The sequence below is a fragment of the Daphnia carinata genome, chromosome 3 (genome assembly GCF_022539665.2).
Source record: "Daphnia carinata strain CSIRO-1 chromosome 3, CSIRO_AGI_Dcar_HiC_V3, whole genome shotgun sequence".
In the NCBI taxonomy this organism is placed as follows: Eukaryota; Metazoa; Arthropoda; class Branchiopoda; order Diplostraca; family Daphniidae; genus Daphnia; species Daphnia carinata.
This window is the reverse complement of record NC_081333.1, coordinates 3,524,557-3,543,022: the sequence shown is the minus strand read 5'-3', so window position 1 is coordinate 3,543,022 and position 18,466 is coordinate 3,524,557. Positions and strand designations below refer to the sequence as shown.

Below are 18,466 nucleotides of genomic sequence, written 5' to 3'. Positions count from 1 at the left end.
ATTTACTTTTTTTGTCTTCATTCTGAAGAAGAAAAAAAAACTTTTCTTTTTTTTTCTTCTCAAAATGGAGAAGATGGGGGGAGTTGTCTGTTAAAGAAAGAGCACGCGGTCCGTTTGTTTAGGAATGGCGTGCAACAAAAAAAAAAGGACGAAACGAGAGGGGGGAGCGGGAGAAAGAAAAACGATAGAATGTTGTTTAGCTTTTAAAAGAAAAAGAAGACAAAAATCTCCCGTGTGTATAAATATAGTGCTGCCATCTTCACGATCCCTTTCGGCAATCTCTTAACTCCATTCCAGTCCTGGTAAGATGAAAGGGGTTGGCAGTGAAGGGGGGAAATATAGAGAAGAAGAAAAAAGAGTGGGTGGCGTTCAGTCACCCCACTTCCTTTTTTTTTTCAAATTCTCCCCCACCATTTTAACCCTTTACCAACGCAACAGCGAAAACATCAGTTCTACTTTAAATATCGGGAACCACTTTTTTTACCTTTCGGGAGTAGACAAAATCCAGATTTTTTTTTGCTTCAACTCGGCTATCGAAATCAGTTGACCAACATTTACGGAAAAAATGTGAATACCATTTGAAAAGAATTCATTATTATTGTAAAAATGCAGCAGTCTTATTATTTGTTGGCCGGAGCTGAAGCGCCGCATACCGCTTCAGGGCCATCCAACAGCAACTGTCTGTAGCCCTCCTTTTATTCTTGAAAAAAATGTTTTAGTGTATATTCTTTATTTTATTTTATTTTATTTTATTTTTAAAGAAAACAAAAAATACTAAAAGGGAAGGATAGAAAGGGGGGGAGTGCTGCTCTAAGCTCGCAAAGGTTCCTCACTACTTTTTTTTTTCTTACTCTCTTAAACGAGTTCTTCGGGCTGTGTGCAACGTCTGGTCCCCCCCCCCCCTTCCACCCAAACCCCCCCCCCCCCCACTGAGATTCTTAACACATACGAGACTTTTATGTTAATTCTGTTCCTCTTTTTTTTTTTTTTTTTTCTTCTTCTCGTCTTCCCGATATTTTCTTATAACATTTCGACCCGAAATAATAAATACTCCAGTGTCTGCGTCTGTTGTTGTGTTGGTTATCAAAAAAACCAGTCGAGGAGGTTCTTTTTTATTTTTCATTCCGGACGTGAATTTTCGGGAACCCGGTTGCGCTTCGGCTGTAAAAATAAAACCACTTCCTGGAACTATACAGAGCCCTCCCTTTTTTTTTTTTTTTTAAGTAATCTCGTTTTTTTTTTATCCCTCTTTCTTTTTCATTTATTTATTTTCTTCATTATTTTTGGTAGAATTCTCTCCCGATTGATTATTGTTTTCCGATTATTTCGCGCACGCGTTTATTAATATTCGTGTTGCTTCTACACGACGCTTTATTACTATTTAAAATCAAGCAAAGTACATTGTACGAGGCCCCTTTTTTTTTGTGTGTGTGTGTCTTTCTTTCTCTAGCGAGAGAAGCTAACATTAAAAAAAAAGAAGCTCCCTGTCCGGCTGAGTGAGCTAAGAGCTTCGGGGGGTAGAAAGAGAAGGAAAAAAAAAAGGACAACATTTTGTGGGCGTGAATTTCTCTCTTACGGACATTGTCGTCGACATTTTCAGTTTCTGGGGAGAAGACAAAAAAGAATTAAAAGAAAAAAAAGGAGAAATAACAACAAACAATAAAGTGCTTTTAAAAAATGTAAACAAATGGCCGCCGCTAGATGGCATTGCTCTGGACAGGTATATTATATACGCCGGTTGTACAGACAGTCAAAGATGCACACCTGTAGACATTAGGTGGGGGGATGCTTCTTAAAGATATTCCCTTTCTTTCCAACAAGTTCTTTTTTAAATTGTAAAATATTTTCATGATTTGCTTCACCCATACGTCATCGAAGTCTTTTTTCGTTACAACTCACGGCGATCGCATAACACGAAATCCTTTAAACACGTCAATAATTTTAACAATGTTTGAATTTTTTTTGGCGGGAAACGAACCTGTCGACTTGAAATGCTCTGAATGATTTTAATGAAAGTATTATTGTTTTTTTTTTTTACACGTTGAAATGATTTTACATTTGACGAGAAATGGTGAAATAAGATGGAAACTGTTGATGGAGTTGAAGAAACGAGTTGGGAAATGGGAGGGATGGAACGACATGACTATCATTCTCTTTCCTTTTTTTGACCATATGTGGTTGAAGAGAAGAATGGAGAAAGAAAAAAAAACGGTTCCTATCTATAACCCTTTTTACTTTTTGTTGTTGTTGTTGTCTAAGGGTTAAAAACTCGAGAAAAGAACGCTCTATCACACTCGACCATCTTTTTCTACCCCTCATCGTTTTTCTTTCTGATTTCTCCAACCCTGAAGAATCTGTGTCGGTATAGAAAGATACCCCACATATACAAAAGAAAGAAGACGAAAAAAAAAAAAAAAAAATTCCATTTGATATTCAAATAACCAACTGACCTAATTCACAATCTATCCTTTTGATACAACCCCGGAACCCCTTTGATTTCCCTATACATAAAGTTGAACAAAAAAAAAATTCATCTTTGAGGCACAATCGACCTCGTCTCTAGAAGTAGATTTTACCTTTTAAAATACTTACAAGTTTTGAATCTTTCAATTTTATCATTTTTCAAATGACTTTAAATATTTACCGGATGGGAACGATCGATAATTTTTTTTCATTTCTGAAAAATGGTAGAGGATATCCGTCCATATCTCCCCCTCCGACACTTGACGTAATGTAGGTTATACAATACACATTTTTTCTCTATAGAAATGAATTCAAAAATATATATATACACATTTGAGGGGGGGGGGGGAATAACGGGAGGGGTTGGTTTTGCTGAGGGGTTAGATTATTCAAAAAATATATACGTTTATTTGATGGAAAAGAAGAAGAAAAAAAAAAGGGGTGAACGAACTCAACAAAATGTTCCCCCCCCCCTTTCTCACCCCCCATCCAGCTCCATTATTTTGTTGGCGTTCGTCCTCGTATACATGTGCGGGGGTCGGGATTTGAAAATTTATGTCTTCACGGTTCTCACAGAGACTTTAAAGAAAAAAGAATTTCGATGCTAGACAACAAACACGTACTGCGTTTTCTGTTTTTTTTTTTTTAGTTTTTACGTGAAATGGGAAAACAACAGACAGGGGTGAAACAAAAAATATCATAAAGTGAACCGAGAAATTTTCGGTCGAGTTCCTTTGTCGGTCAAAGAGAAAACAAAAAAATTATTTCCTAGATATTTAAATGGGCGCAAACACGAAGTAAAAATGATCCGACTTCGATTTTCACGGCGATCATGTAAAAACACCGACACACACGAAATTCTTTTCCAAAAATAAATTCTCCAAAGAAAGAAAGAATTTTCGTGAATATTCGTGATTGCCTATAAAAGCGCATTTGAATATATCATACAAATATTATTCCCGTTTTATTTTTATTTTAAAACTAATTCACTTTTCTCGAACGTTTAAAAAACACGACATCATCCTCTCGTAAGCCAAATTCATCAATAATCGTAAACGAGGGAGAGATAATTAGTAAGTAGAGATATAACACACGTAATATTTAAAGAATGAATATATATGTACGAGGATTGTATTTTCAAAGAGAAATAACTAGCATTCACCAGCAACGATTTCAACAAAAGCGACAACAACACATATGGAAAAAAAAACGTTTGATCGATGGACTCTTCTTTTTTTTTTTTTTTTTTTTTTTTACGTAACGGAATGTAGAAAGAAAAAAAGAATTTGAAAGACGACGTAGAGCCAGATGTATTATATTATTAATATTATTATTTATTCGTTGCTTTGGAAAGGTTTTTGTTTTCAAACGGAAATTCATCTTTCTACTATATTTAAATGCAAATTCAAATAAATTTTCGTTAAATAAAAAGTAAGAACTCTAATCGAATCCAATTTTTTGAATATTAAAAGGAAAACAATAAAAAAAATAACGGCTAATCATGGTATAATAATCATAATTGTGCTCCTATTTATGTACTAATGCCAGTCCTGGGGGCGCAAAAAAGTCTATCCCCCCCCCCCGCACTCACACTGTAGATCCCCTTCCATTTTAAATATTTAACTTCACCCCACACTATTTCTACTGGACGTCATTGTAACTCTCCCCCTTTTTAAAAAATTTATAAAATAAAATACAAATACTGTACGTATTCATATTATAAGGAAGAAAAATATATTGGACTCATTTTTGTGTATGTGGAAGGCTAGGGGGGTGAGCAAGATATCTTCGTGTGTGTGTGTGTGTGTCAGTATGACCCCTCTTGATTTTTCTTTAAATTTTTTTTCTAGTTTTTTTTTTTAAATATCGTCTTTTTGAGCACACACACAAAAAATATCCCCCCCCCCCCCCCCCCGCTTGAAAAACTCGTTTGGGGTACCGCCCATCTTCTTTACCATTCTCTGAGTTAACACTCACATACACACACGTAACTTTTAAGTATTTTTTTTTTACACCCACATCATTTCCAATTTTCAGGAAATGTTTAAGGGATTCGCGCAATGAAAGCCTTAGGCGATTTTAGCGCGGGCTAAAAATCAAAAAGGACGATGGGAAATCGAAAGTGCAAGTTAACACAACCTGCTCTCTAAAGAGAACTTTGTAAGCATTTTCTGTATTTTGAATTTCCCTTTTATTTAATTGCTCGAAAAATTCTTTAACATTTTTTTCTTTATCATATCGTTACGTCTGACGAAAGTTTTTCTCCCCTCTTTAGAAAAAAAAAAGTGGAACAAGGTCGTTCGGGAAAACGCATGGTTCAATCGACCGCCACCGGGTGTCGCTGAGAGCCGCGGGAAAAATTTCATTTTCAAAATCATAGAGCACTCGAAAGCAAAGAAAAGAAAAACTCTGAACGACTAGACATTTTTCTACCACACCATCCTGTCTCTCATCCCCCTTTTTTTTTTAACACACACACATATAAGGATAATGTCTGTCTGGCCCCACCCCATCTCTTGATCCACCCCACTCTTTTCTCACGGAAGAAAACAAAAAAAAAAAAAGAGAAAAAAAATTTTAACGACCGGTCGGGGGGTGTAGGAAAAGACGAAGAAGAGTAAGGGGGGGGGGGGGAAGAGAGTGATTATTGAACCAGCTGCTCGAGGGGGGAAGTTATGTGGGGGACGCAAGCGGCGTTAATACACACACCCCCTCAAGAAATGGGTAAAAAAAAATCCTCGGTTTTTTTTTTCGTGATGACGTGAAGGAAATGAAAAAAAAAGAAGTCGACGTTCGTATCAACCTGTTCGCTTTTTTCTTTAAAAAAATTGTTTATGCTTCACCTGCACATTTCCGCCATATTGTGCACGACACAACACCCTACACGCACATTGCCTTTTTCCATAACCTAAAAAAAAAGAATGTATGTCGTTTAGAGAGAAAACATGCCGGTATTTCATAGAATAAAATTATTCCGTCAAAAGAAAAGAAGAAAAAAGGTTTGCAAACTTTAATCTGTTAAGTCGATGCTAATACCGGATTAGTGGTTGTCTTACACACTAATCCCCACAAAGCGGCGAAGCGGATCAAAATAAGTAAAGGACATTTCAATTGGCAAAAAGAATAGAATTTTCTTTTTTTTTGCGGTGGATGTGAAACTGAAACAGATGATTTTAAAAAATGAATAAGTTCTCAATAAAATTTAAATGAAAAAGAAAGAAAGTCGAATCGGAACGCGTAGGACTAATTCTTTATATTTTGGAAGGGGGAAATGATGATGATGGGATTATCTATAGAAGCTTCCCCTCCATGTCTCTTATATGATACCGAGGGTGGGGTGCACCTGTACATAAGTCCTATACATAATAAAAAAAAAGAGAGGGACCTTAACATACAAAAGGATAAATATTACATCCTTATGCTATACAGACGAGAATTTATTCACCTGTTATTCAATGGAATTTATTTTTTTTTTTTTTTTGCTGGCTATATCCGCCATGTTTTGTTGTTGTTGTTGCGCTCTCTATATATGGGAGAAAATAGAGACCCCCCGACGTATGGATCCCCCCACGGTGGAATAGAACGTCAATGTCACGTGACCCTTTTCTTCTTCTTCTTTTCAAAAATGTTACAAAAAAAGAAAAACGAGATTTTCCCCCACGGAGCGTGACCCCCCTGGTTAAATCTTATATTAACTTTAAGTTTGATTACGACCAATCCAGCGTGAAAAGGTATATACATTTTTGTGTGTGTTCCTGATGGACTCCCGCCGTCGCCGCCGCCCATTTTCCCAGTCCCGCGTTCATTTATAACATATCCCTCCCTTCCCCTCTTTTTTTTCTTCTCTCTCTTTTCCCTTGTTATTCCCCTCCCCCCTCTTCCTTCCTCCCGAGTTATCAGCTTTTTCCCCTTTGTCACGTCTATTCGCCTCTTTTTTTTTTCTTCTTACCCCCCTTCGAGTTTGAAGCTTCACGTTCAAAACCATTCGACTTTTGTTTTTCAACGTGAAAACTGTCCCGATATTATTCAAATTCATCTTCGGTTTAGCCCTTCATTCAAAAAAAAAATCACCTGAAAAAAAAAAAAATAAAAAAAAAATAAATTTTTTTTTCACTAGTCACGATTTTTGTTTTTTAATTTAAAACCTTTTTGATTTTGATTTTTTTTTGTACTCATCCTCCGACTGGCCAGTTTTGTCTGCGTGTGTTGCTGCCCTTCGTTCGGGTCCTTATCTTTTTTTCTCCTCTACATAGAGGATGAGAGGAGGAGGAGTGGGGGTGTCGTCATGGCGACCGTGTGATATAGAAAAGCTCCAACTTCTCTTTTCTTTTCTCCACACCCCCCACCAGTGTGTGCACTCCCATCCCCTCCCTTTTATATATACACATGAGCAACATTCGAGGGGGGTCGTCCCCCTGGTCGGTTTTCCTATTCTATCCTCCATTTTTTTTTTCTTTCTTTCTTTTTTTTTTTTTTATGAAATATTTTACTTCTTCTAAAAGAAAAATAACCGTCCGTCGGTTCGGGAGAGTGAGAGAGAGCAAAAAAGGTTTTTTAAGGGGAAGGAACGGGTGTGTACTCGATCACCAACCAATGGACACACACACACACATGAGGGGAGATGCTCCTCCCCCTCCAGGGAAACAGAGGGGGAAAAAATGGGGGAGTGTGTGTGTGTGTTAGTCAGGGAGGAGGGGGGTTTAAATTACGTATAGTTGTGTAGTATAGAGTTAGGGGGGAGACGAGGGGGAGTTGCCAAGGCGGCGAAGGGTGCAGCGACCCCTAACCGTGTGTGTGTGTGTGTCTGTGTGTGTGTGTGTGGATGCGGGTTTTAACGTTCAAGTCTCACAGGGTTCTTCTGAACGTTCAGTCTGTGGGCAGCAGGGACATCCCTCGGTTGTCTGCAACCCCCTCTATACCCCTGAACAAAATTTTGATTTGCTTTTTTTTAAAGTTTTTACACGAAATCAATTTCTTTAACTAAAAAAAAAAGTCTTCTGTGGAATACGATTTGAGGGAGAACCGGCGTGAGATTGAGAGAAATCGTGGTGGTTTTTGTTTTTTCGAAAAAGAAAATGTTAGCCACCGTCACCCCTCGTTTCCGAGTTTAACGCCGCCAGAGTGTGTGTGTGCAGTGTGTGTGTTGGCGCTTTTTGGGATAATTTACCACACATGTTTCTGTAAGTTGATTCCAGTTTTTTGTTCAAATTTAATTATTTTATATTTCAAAAGACAACAGATGATTCGTTATTTTTCAAATTACCAGTTCGATCTCGATTACTTTTCCCCCCCAATCTCATACAAAACATGAAAACGAAAAGCGCTGTTGCCAGTAGCAGCAGCAGGTAGTTTTTAACGTTCTCCCTAGACGCGTGCAGCCATCTAGCGGCGGCCATCAATTGCTCCATTGAAATGAAAAAAATATTGGCAGGGATTTTTTTCCCTTTTTCTTTTTGCAACGTTAACGGAAAGACAGCAACAGGTAGACACACAAAAAAATGGGGTGGTTTCATTTTATTACTCGCCCGCCGAAAATCTTTGCTGAAGATTACCGCATGCGAACAACAACAACAAAAAACTCGTTCAGGTTGTACAGAAAACGTCGTTAAAATGTGGGGTTTTCTTTAGCCTCCCCACCATCTCTCTTCGAAACGTCATAAAAAAAAACTTTTTGTGTGAGTGTGTGTGTATGTTACTCAGAGACCCTGAAGGGGGCATTTTGAGTTTCCTTCGTGTTTCTCCCGAGTAGGCGGAGTCAGACGTTCGGGGTAGGGGGGGGGGACGAAAAGGGGGAGTAGTGGGAAAAGCTGGGGGGGGTTGGAAATCGTCTCGTGAAAGGAGACTTGGGAGGGGAGAACGTGAAAACTGGATAGTCGTGTCGAAGGAGGGAAGGGATGATTTTCTTTTTTTTGATTATTAAAATATTGTACACACTAAGAGAAGACTAAAGGGAAAAAAAGAGTTAAAACTTCCATGTCGGTGATCTCACTAGGTCACTGTCGGTCAAGACGCCATGCCGTTCACATCCTTCCTCACGTTCCACAGTTTAAGTGTTAAGCCTTTCACGCTATGCAACGCTCAAGTTTGATTTAACATCATTAAGTAATAGTGCGACGAAATAGCGTGCGTTTTTGGAACCGGTGTTTTAGAGAATTCTATTGATTTCGTTTGTTTTTCTCGATTCTGCAGTTGCAGTTCAGCCTCACAGATGGTGTAACGCTCGACGTCAACAAAAGCCAAATTTGAAAAAAAGAACAGTTTTGCTCTGAAAGACGTTTTCCCGAAGAATAGTGGATTTTTTCAGTGAAATATCTAGATTCTGGTGCAGATTTTGTCTGACCTATCGGACAAGAGGAAGGAAAAAAGGAACAAGAGGTTTACTTCCTCACGCCACATGCAGCCCGGATCCTTGGCCAGCTTCATTGGACCAGCTACAAGGATCAGGCAGCCGCCATGGCCCATCAGGCCACCAGCAACAACCGGGATGAAGGGGGAGGATCGACAGAGGACGACAGTGTCCTGCGTTTGCGATGGAACAGCCATGTGGAGAGCTTGCAGCAGCTGTTTGAGAGCCTTCTCGAACAGCAGCTCTTTGTCGACGTGACCCTTGCATGTGAAGGAGGATCACTCAAGGCCCACAAGGTCATGCTCTCTGCCTGTTCCACCTATTTCAAGCGTGTTCTCCACGAGACTGGTTCAAAGAACCCAGTCATCATCATGAGGGATGTCTCTTACACAGAGATGGATTTCATCCTGCAGTTCATCTACCGTGGAGAAATTCATGTTCCTGAAGCCAGACTGCCTTCTCTACTTAAAACAGCCAGGCTGTTGGAAATCCGAGGACTTTCTGACAAATTAGACAGACCCTATGAAGAGAACAAACCCAGTGAGACTGAAAACCGCAAGAGGAGGAATAGTAATGGACCTGCCAATGGGTTTCACAGCCCTCCACATTCTCCATCAGTCAATGGCAAAACCAAGAAACCCACACAAACTGTAATTCTAATCCTTAATTAAGCTTTATATTTTGATGTTTATTTTTTTGCTGATTTGAATATTCCAAAACAGGTGACCAAAGAAGAGGAATTGGATAATGAAGAAATGGATTCCGATTTCGATGAAACCGATCACTCACAAACGAATAACGAACAGGTAATCATATAGTTCAAACCTTTACCTTCCTGATCTTGGTAATTATTTCTTAATCCCTCTAAACAATAGAAAAACGAAATAATGGACCAGCGTTTGACACCACCAACACCGTTAGATCTGAGTAACGGTGACATTGGTGCCAGTGACGAAGAGAATGAAGTTCCCAGTGGTCAGCAGTCTGATAAGAAAAAATCTGCCTCGCCAGTTCCTGTGCATGTCAAATGTGAGGCTCCAGAGCTCAACCAGTCGCACCAAGGGGCTGATGAAGACGACGAAGAAGAGGAGGATGACGCTGTTAATCCCGATCAATATCCGTTTTCGATGTTGGCCGATTCCGACCAGAGTGGCGCCGGTGGGGTCGTAGTCCAGGCCGTTTGCCCGTTTTGTTTCAAGGACTGCAAACGGACTGCCGAACTACGAGCTCACATCCGGGCCCACACTGGAGAGAAACCTTTTCGCTGCGACATTTGCTCGGCACCTTTCGCCCGCTCTGCTCATCTTAAACGACATCGACGTGTTCACACTGGCGAACGACCGTTCGAGTGCCTCCGATGTCAGAAGACCTTTTCCCGTCAAGACAAACTGAAACTTCATATGGACCGACACCGACTGAGAGATACTGGTGGTAAAATGATTGTCGGCCGTCCGAAGAAAATCGCAGCCAAGAAGAACGAAGAGCAACCAGTCACTACACCCAGCACATCATCCGCCTCCAGTTCGACACCGACACCAACTTCTGTCGAAATGACGGGCATGGGCCAGTTCGCTTTCCCTGGAGCTCCGGCACGTTCGGGTCCACCCCAATCGCCCAACGGATCGAATAGGACCACTACTCCATCACCCGGTTTACCTTACGGCGATATGAACTATTTTTCGCTACTCTCCCTGTCTCAACGCGGATTGACTATCTCTTCGACAGCCACTTCACAATCAGGCCAGCAGTCTGACTTACCCTCACCGACCGTTCCCAATTTGCTCAGTCCACAGGCGTTACAAGAACTATCGCTCTTCCGGCAAGGTGGAACTAATTCCAACTCGACTCGCGGCCGTCAACAGCGATCGACTCGCAGTACAGCGGCAGCTGCTTCTAATCGTTCCAGCAGTCGTAGTAGCGTCGAATCCGCTTCGGAGACGCTACTCAATTTCGCCCAGCAAGTGGGTGAAATGGTGGTGGGTCATTCATCGGCAGCCCAATCTTCTTGACAAACGTCGATTGTGTTGAATTAAAACAACAACAAACCTTCAAAACAAAACAAGTTAGTGCCTCCAACATCAGCAGAATTATCAACACATCTTCACTCAACACACTTTCATTCTTCCTTTTTTCAGCGTCTTTTCTTCGCCCTTTTTATTGTCGCCAAATGAAATATTTCGTGTGCTAATTAAGGACATTCTTTTTTAGATTTAAATTCGTTTTAAAGAATAACGTGCGTGTTTCTTTCGGCAATTTCCCCCCGATTAGAAATGATTTCATTTCATACTTGAGGGTGGAAAATTCCTGCTTTGAATCGTAGCTTTTTCGTTACATCGTCGATTGACGGGCGTGGACGCGTGCAATATCGTGTGCAAGATGACCAAAATCTTTATCAATTGTTGGATAAAGAAAATGTTTTTAATTCTTTTTTTTTTATGGTGCGCGAATCGGGTTCAGTATAGGAAAAAGAAAGCCTTTATTCATCACCCTCGCCCCATCACTCGCTTCAAAAGACGTTGTGCCAGAGGATCCATTTCATTTGTCGGCCACCTTCTTTTTTTAATTTAATTTTTTTTTTTTTTATAGTACGAATGGCTTTAGTTGTCTTTCTATTGCGACGAAAAACAAAAACTATTTGTTTCACTTTGCGTGCTAAAGATCCTCGGTCATGTTCACACTTCCTACCAAAGGCTCGTCTCGTTGTGAAAAAAAAGAAATCATTTTTGGAAATTAATTTTTTTTTGTGCAAAATTCGTGTTCCAATCCTAAAAAAAAGAAAAAAGAATCAAGTGTGCAATGACACCATTCAGGTTAACAATTCCTTTCCTAAAAAAAAGATCCTAAACATTTAATTTTCATTTTTTTTTTTGTTTTGAAATTTTTAAAAAGACAGAATCATTTACTTTCTTTTGGAATATTGTTTCACTTTGACTTGATCTAAAGAAGAAGTTTATTTTTTTTTTCAACTTTTCCTTTCGTGCGTGCGTGCTTTGGTGTGTGTGTTTTAATCAAGAAAAATTCTAATCGACACAGACGCTGTAGAAGCCTGTTAACGACCCCGTGAAAATTCTAAGTTGCATTTTTGTTTGTGCATTTCAAGAGTATTTAGATGCTGTGTAATGATCCCGTTTGAGAAAACATATGATCCATTTTTAGATATGAAAAAAGAAAAACAGGATTTTTTTTTAAAAACGCGCAACAGTTTGCGTAGCAGTTTTTGGAAGATCTCTTTTTATTTCTCCTTTTTTCTTTTCGTTTGTAATAAGCACATGAACCAAAATTGAAAATGTTTCGGACCCTCCAATCACAACAATCGAATAGCTTTAAACTTCGATGCCTGCAACGTTTTTTTTGTTTTTTATTATTTTCGCTTCTCGCAAACATCCCCTCCTAAAAAAATGAAATTTGGATTTCTTTAAAGTGTCTTTGAAAAAAAAATTGTTTCGTCTTCATACGTAAAATTACGATTTTGGCAAAAGTAAAAAGAATGATAAAACACTATCCCAGTTATGTGCACCAAAAAGCTCCAGTTCTCTTCGTCGAGTTTTGTTTTTCATGTGCGAGTGATGCGGCTGTTTAACACAATGTGTATGTTTTCTTTTGTAACACAAATTATTTCTTGCATAATGTGGTGGCCTCTAAAAAGAGGGACCCAAAAAAAAAACAGACCCACATTTTTTTCTACCTTTCCTTATTTTCATGTCTAGCGCAATTAACAATTTTCTCTTCACACTTCACGTCATATGGACCAAGAAATTTGTACGTTAGACGTGTTTTGTTTTCTCTCCTATGAAAAACAAATATGGACGAATGTGTCTCAAAAAGCAACCTAAACCTAAGCTCTTTTAACCCAATGATTTCTTGTGTGTTGTTCCAAATTCTGAACCCACACACATTTACATTTTTTTTTTCATTCTAATCGATTTCTTTTGGCAAAAAAAAATATTCAAATTATGTACAGGAAAATCAAATTCGGCCAACTTATTTTGGATTTAACAAAACAAAAAAACCGCGAACCCAGTGCTTTTTATAGACATATTTGTATACATTCACATCTAAAAACAATTTCTAATTTTGATGGGAAAAAAAATTTAGAAAACGGGGAAAAACATTAACTTTTTCAGGGGGACTAGTTCTCATCTGGTGGGCAATTTAAATCCCGTGTGGTCGGCTTTGTTCGATTGTCTTTTGTTGTAAAAGTGCGCGTGTATGTGTTGTGTTTCTTATAAACATGATCGATCTTTTATTAGTTAACGTGCGGTCTGCTGTCTGAATGCCTGTTGATGATCAATCAAGAGCAATTGCACCAATATAATGACGATTTGTCCAACAGTTTATCGTTTTAATTTCTTTGATTGTGTCCATTGTCGGGTTTCATGCAAATTAATAATAAAAGAACTACCATAACTCGTTTTCCTCATTTTCTAATAACATTTTTAGAATCAAAAACCGTTAAACCTCTTCTATGGAATGTCTAAAAGATGACAATGATGTAGAGTGCTACAAATGGTTTTTGAATGCTATTTTATTCATCTGTTCAGTGTCTAAAAATATGGGGATTTGACAACACTGACATCAATGGATTTTCCAATACTTTTAAATTAAATCGGTAAAAGAACGAATGCAATTTCAAATTTTAAGAAGTTATCTTTGATAGTGCCGGAGTCATTGAAAAATTTAATAGCTTGGGTATCTGTTTGGGGCATGGTAAGACGGGTAGCTATCACCTTTACCGGAATATGGAGTGTAACCGCCGTGTGAGTAGCCGTTGTTGCCGTAAGGTGTTGACGGGTAGCTACCACCTTTAACGGAATATGGAGTGTAACCGCCGTCTGAGTAGCCGTTGTTGCCTTTGTATCCATCCATCGGCCTTTTACCGTATCCACCATCAGAGTATCCGCCATTTTGGTATCCACCCTTTGAATACGGGCCTTTATTGTATCCACCATCAGAGTATCCGCCATTGTGGTATCCACCCATCGAAGATCGGCCTTTACCGTATCCATCACTGGGGTATCCACCATTGGCCATGGCGACTGCGGCAAGAGCAAGGAGTACGAAGAAAGTCTGCCATCACAAACCATTACAATATAAAAAAATGAAAATCGAAAAACCGCAATTAAATCTGAAGATGAAATTCATCGAATACAACAAAGGTGCATTGAAAATCGATGGATTACTTACAGCGAACTTTGCCATGTTGAATAGTCGAATGTTGCTGGAACAACTGATGATCATGGCTCGGCTACGGTCGCTATTTATACGGAAAAACAGGAGACACAAGATCGCAACAATCGAACATGAAGCTTTAAATGACATTGATATCGCCCTCCTACTTTTGAAAATCATGCAAACCTTGGCCTGAGTTGAACGACTGATATTAGGAGCACTACATCAGCTCCACCAAACGTGTACAGATTGGTTTCGCAAGTTCAATGGAGAAAACCTCTTTGCCTTTAAATTATACTGGATGTTTTTTTCAAAAATGTCCTTCTTCGCAATTCCCGTTAAAAGCCTTTATGTTGAGTAACGATCTTCCCTGACGTTCCATTTGATAAAATTTGGTTTAAAAACTTCGACACATGCTTATGTAAAAGTTCAATATTTAAACGTAACTGAATGACCAAATGCCATTTCAAGGTCGGCAAGAGTTTCAACACAGCACCAACACCTGTGTACACGGAATTGCTGGTTGATAAAATAATACTTCAGTATTAAGCACGTAGTCATCTAACCTTTTTTGACATATCTTATTGATTAGTGGTTGAGCGAAAAAGGTGTGTTTTCGTAAGTTAATCACCTGCAACACCATTTATGAAAACGAAGTTTCGAGAATGTCCAAAGCTCTTTTTCTGGCCACGTTGAACTTCAGTTTGATCTGTTCTATTTCCAGCAGGTCTTACTAGCATGAGACTTTCCCTTTTCAATTAACGAATCTCGTTTTCATTGCGATCGAAATCAAGAATAGGAATAAAACCAATGCAATATCAAAGAACCTTTATAAAAATATCTAACAACAGCGAGTGCTTCGACCGTCATTATGAAATCGATAGGGCATCTCAGGTAACGAGAGCATAGGACAAAAATGGTATGCTACCGAACGCCCTTTGGCTCATTTATTTATAGACCCTTGTTTTCTGGTATACCATTTTTTTCATTAATTTTATAGAGATGATGTTCTGCCATCTAATAACAATCTATCTTCCGATAAATTAAGGCACCTTCCATTTAGAAACCGAATTTTTAAACCCCCTATGGGTGAAACAAGGTCGAGTTTTTAAGCCCGACTTTCTAAGCCCAACTTTTTAAGCCCGACTTTTCAAACCCGACTTTTCGTGCTAAAAGTTATTGTACGTTTTATGCTATTTGTGTATAGAAGTAAATGTGAGATGACGAAATCTGATTTGCTTTTTATGCTGCCCTTGTTTATTTCACCATAGACAAACAAAAAAGGATTTTTTCAAAATGTTTTCGTTCTTTGGGAGACATGTACTTGAAAGTCTGGGACGACTTCATCTATAACCAATTGGAGAAGATAAAATTCTTGAAATCGATCATCAGCTGGTCGGACTGGCAAAGTTGAGTCGAAATGGAGTTGCAGTGAATTTAGCCGTGGTAGGGTTTGTTGGATCCGTAATTCGGGGACGAGTAGCCATTGTTACCGTAAGATTGGCTGCCACCGTTGTATCCGCCGTTGTATCCGCCATTGTAAGATCCGCCATTGTAAGATCCGCCATTGTTGTATCCAGCTTTCTGGTATCCACCGCTACCATACGAGGATCTACTGCTACGATACGAAGATCCACCGCTACCATACGAGGATCCACCGCTATGATACGAAGATCCACCGCTACGATACGAGGGTCCACCGCTACCGTACATGGATCCACCGCTACTGTACGAGGATCCACGACCATACCCACCGTTTGCCAAGGCAACAGCCACAAGAGAGAAGAGAACAAACGAAATCTGGAAGAAACAGGTGAACCATACAATAGTGAATAAAAACAAGAAGAAAAATGCTATTCAAAGATAATGTCTTTGCAGCAAGAATAGACTGGTATGAAGTAAAGTTAACTTACAGCGAACTTGGCCATGGTGAGCTGTTGATTGCTGTTGGAGTGAACTGATGATTACAGACTCGGCTACGGTCAGTATTTATAAGAAGGTGGAACACAAACCAACGAACGAAACAAGCCGGTGGGAAGCTAATGGCATTGATGGTGTCACTTATTTTTGTCATGAAAATTATGCAAACCTTGGCAAACTCGAACAAAGAACTCTCCCCCTTCAGCCCTTGATGTAAAAGCACTTTCGCAAATTCGAGTACGAAAATAGTGGTTTGATCTTGCTATTTCAGTTTGAGTGGTTACGTGGCTAAGTTTTAAAGCAACAAGTTTTAGTTGGAATCAAAGTCACTCAGCATGCAAATTTAAGCACAGTTTGCTAATCCGAAATGCAATTTGATTTAATCGCCTGATATTCCATTTGAATTTTCGTAAATTCATATTGCAACTGTATTTTCCATGGCTAATGGAATGTGGAGTTATTCGAGCTCTTTCTATTTCATTGCTAATCTATTTTCATTTCAACTTCAATTCCTTCATTACCATTTAACACGAAAGGTAACCTTAGCACATACCAACGAAGTCGCCTTAAATTGAATGTGGGATTTTGAACTTGTTATTCATGAGTCGGGCCTGTTCGTTAATGATGACATGCGGTTGCGTAGTCTAAGCCCGTGCATTTTCATCTGGAAACCTGTCCTGATTTTACAGGTGTTCATACGGTAAATCAAGTCTTTGCTTGGTGTATACGACAACGTTAATGGTGACCATGACAATCCATCATATCACCTTGCCATATGAAAGGATGACCCAACGAATGTGTGGCCATATAATTGTTGCGATTATTCGATTTCATAAAGTGTTCTCAATTTCATCATCAACGTTTTTAATGAGATCGATTACTTGGCATGACATCCATTAAAGCTCACGATGTACACCAAGGTAAATAAGTATATAGTAATTATGAAACACTGGAAATAGTTTTAAATGCTCATGATTTTTAAAGCCCAGATATGATTATCAAAAAATTGGTACAAGAAAGTCGTTCCAAATTTTAATTAGAATGCTATGTATTTATTTCTCATTTCTGGGAACATTTGTTTTCTCAGTTCAAATTTCCATACATCATAATTTGATATTAATAAGAATAAATCTCAGTTGAAAAGGGAAAGCTAGTTGTTGTTGATGGCCGTGCTGCAAGAATAGTTAGATTAATAAGTTTTCCGTTTTGCTGAGGCATCGTAGCTGGATCCTGCGCTGTACTGGCCAGCCCCATCTTTTGCCTTTTGTGAATTGCCAGAGCTGGATCCTGTTCCATATGAGACAGTTCCGTAGGTCGAATCCTTTGCCTTTGGTGGAGTGTCATAGCCGGATCCTGTGCTGTAAGAGCCAGCCCCGTAGTTCGAGCCTTTGCCCTTTGGTGGAGTGGCATAGCTGGGTCCTGGGGCATAAGAATCTGCGCTGTAGGTCGAAGCCTTTGCCTTTGGTGGAACTTGGTAGTTGGATCCAGTGTCATAAGAGTCAGTTCCATACGCGGGACCTTTTCCGCTGGATCCTGTGCTGTAAGAGCTAGTCCCGTAGTTCGAGCCTTTGCCCTTTGATGTAGTGTCATAGCTGGATCCTGTGCTGTAAGAGTCAGCCGCATAGGTAGAAGCTTTTCCCTTGGGTGGGGCTACATAAGTTTGTTTTTCGCCATAAGAGTCAGCTCCGTCCGAAGAATATTTCCCGCTGGGTTGAGTGTCATAGTCGGATCCTGAGCTGTAAGAACCAGCTCCGTAGGTCGAAGCTTTTGCCTTTTGAGTGCCATAGTTGGATCCTGTGCTGTAAGAGCCAGCCCCGTAGTTCGAGCCTTTGCCCTTTGATGTAGTGTCATAGCTGGATCCTGTGCTGTAAGAGTCAGCCGCATAGGTAGGAGCTTTTCCCTTGGATGGGGCTACGTAGGTTGGTTTTTCGCCGTAAGAATCAGCTCCACCTGAAGGATATTTTCCACTGGACTGAGTGTTATAGTCGGATGCTGAACTATACGAGTCACCTACGTAGGACGAAGCTTTTGCCTTTTGTGTACCATAGCGGGGTCCTGTTTCATAAGAGCCAGTCCCATATGAGGTAACTTTTCCATTTGCTGGAGTGCCATAGCTGGATCCTGTGCTGTACGAGTGAGACCCATAAGTCGAATCTTTTCCTTTGGATGGAGCTACGTAGGTCGTTTTTGTGCCATAAGTGTCAGTCCCATAGGAGGAACTCTTTCCACCGTATTGAGTGCCATCGTCGGATCCTTTGCCGTAAGCATCAGCTACGTAAGTCGAAGCTTTCGCCTTTGGCTTGCCATAGTCAGATGCAGGGCCGTATGAGTCATCCCCGTAGGCCGGAGCTTTCGCCGATGGTGGAGCTACGTAGCTGGATCCTGTGCTGTAAGAACCAGTCCCGTAGTTTGAATCTTTCCCTTTAGATGAGGTGCCATAGTTGGATCCTGTGCTGTACGAGTTAGCATCGTACGTCGAAGGTTTCGCTTTTTGTGAGGTGGTATAGCTGGGTCCAGTGGCATAAGAAGGAGCTCCATAAGTCGAATCTTTTCCATCTGATGAGGTAC

The 18,466-nt window shown here is 39.8% G+C and overlaps 2 protein-coding genes across 2 annotated transcripts in view; both read left to right on the top strand.

Annotated features, from left to right (window-relative positions):
* Positions 1-475: 475 nt before the first annotated feature.
* LOC130693002 (prisilkin-39-like) overlaps positions 476-18,466 on the top strand; it is a 32,398-nt gene continuing 14,407 nt past the window's right edge. Inside the window, exon 1 of the mRNA XM_057516106.2 lies at positions 476-493. The gene's annotated coding sequence lies outside the window, so the exon portion shown is untranslated. The remainder of the gene's footprint in view (positions 494-18,466) is intronic.
* On the top strand, positions 7,348-13,216 carry LOC130692985 (zinc finger protein 236-like). Its single transcript, XM_057516078.2, has 4 exons — positions 7,348-7,643; positions 8,653-9,459; positions 9,532-9,615; positions 9,685-13,216. The coding sequence occupies exons 2-4, from the start codon at positions 8,917-8,919 to the stop codon at positions 10,816-10,818; spliced, it is 1,761 nt and encodes a 586-aa protein (XP_057372061.1). The 5' UTR covers positions 7,348-7,643; positions 8,653-8,916; the 3' UTR covers positions 10,819-13,216.

What these genes read in the sequence shown, in the direction of transcription:
- LOC130692985 (XM_057516078.2), top strand. Translation starts at nt 8,917, where the DNA reads ATGGCCCATCAGGCCACCAGCAACAACCGGGATGAAGGGGGAGGATCG. An exon ending in CCAAGAAACCCACACAAACT is followed by an intron (nt 9,460 to 9,531) that starts GTAATTCTAATC and finishes ATTCCAAAACAG; the next exon opens with GTGACCAAAGAAGAGGAATT. An exon ending in CACAAACGAATAACGAACAG is followed by an intron (nt 9,616 to 9,684) that starts GTAATCATATAG and finishes TCTAAACAATAG; the next exon opens with AAAAACGAAATAATGGACCA.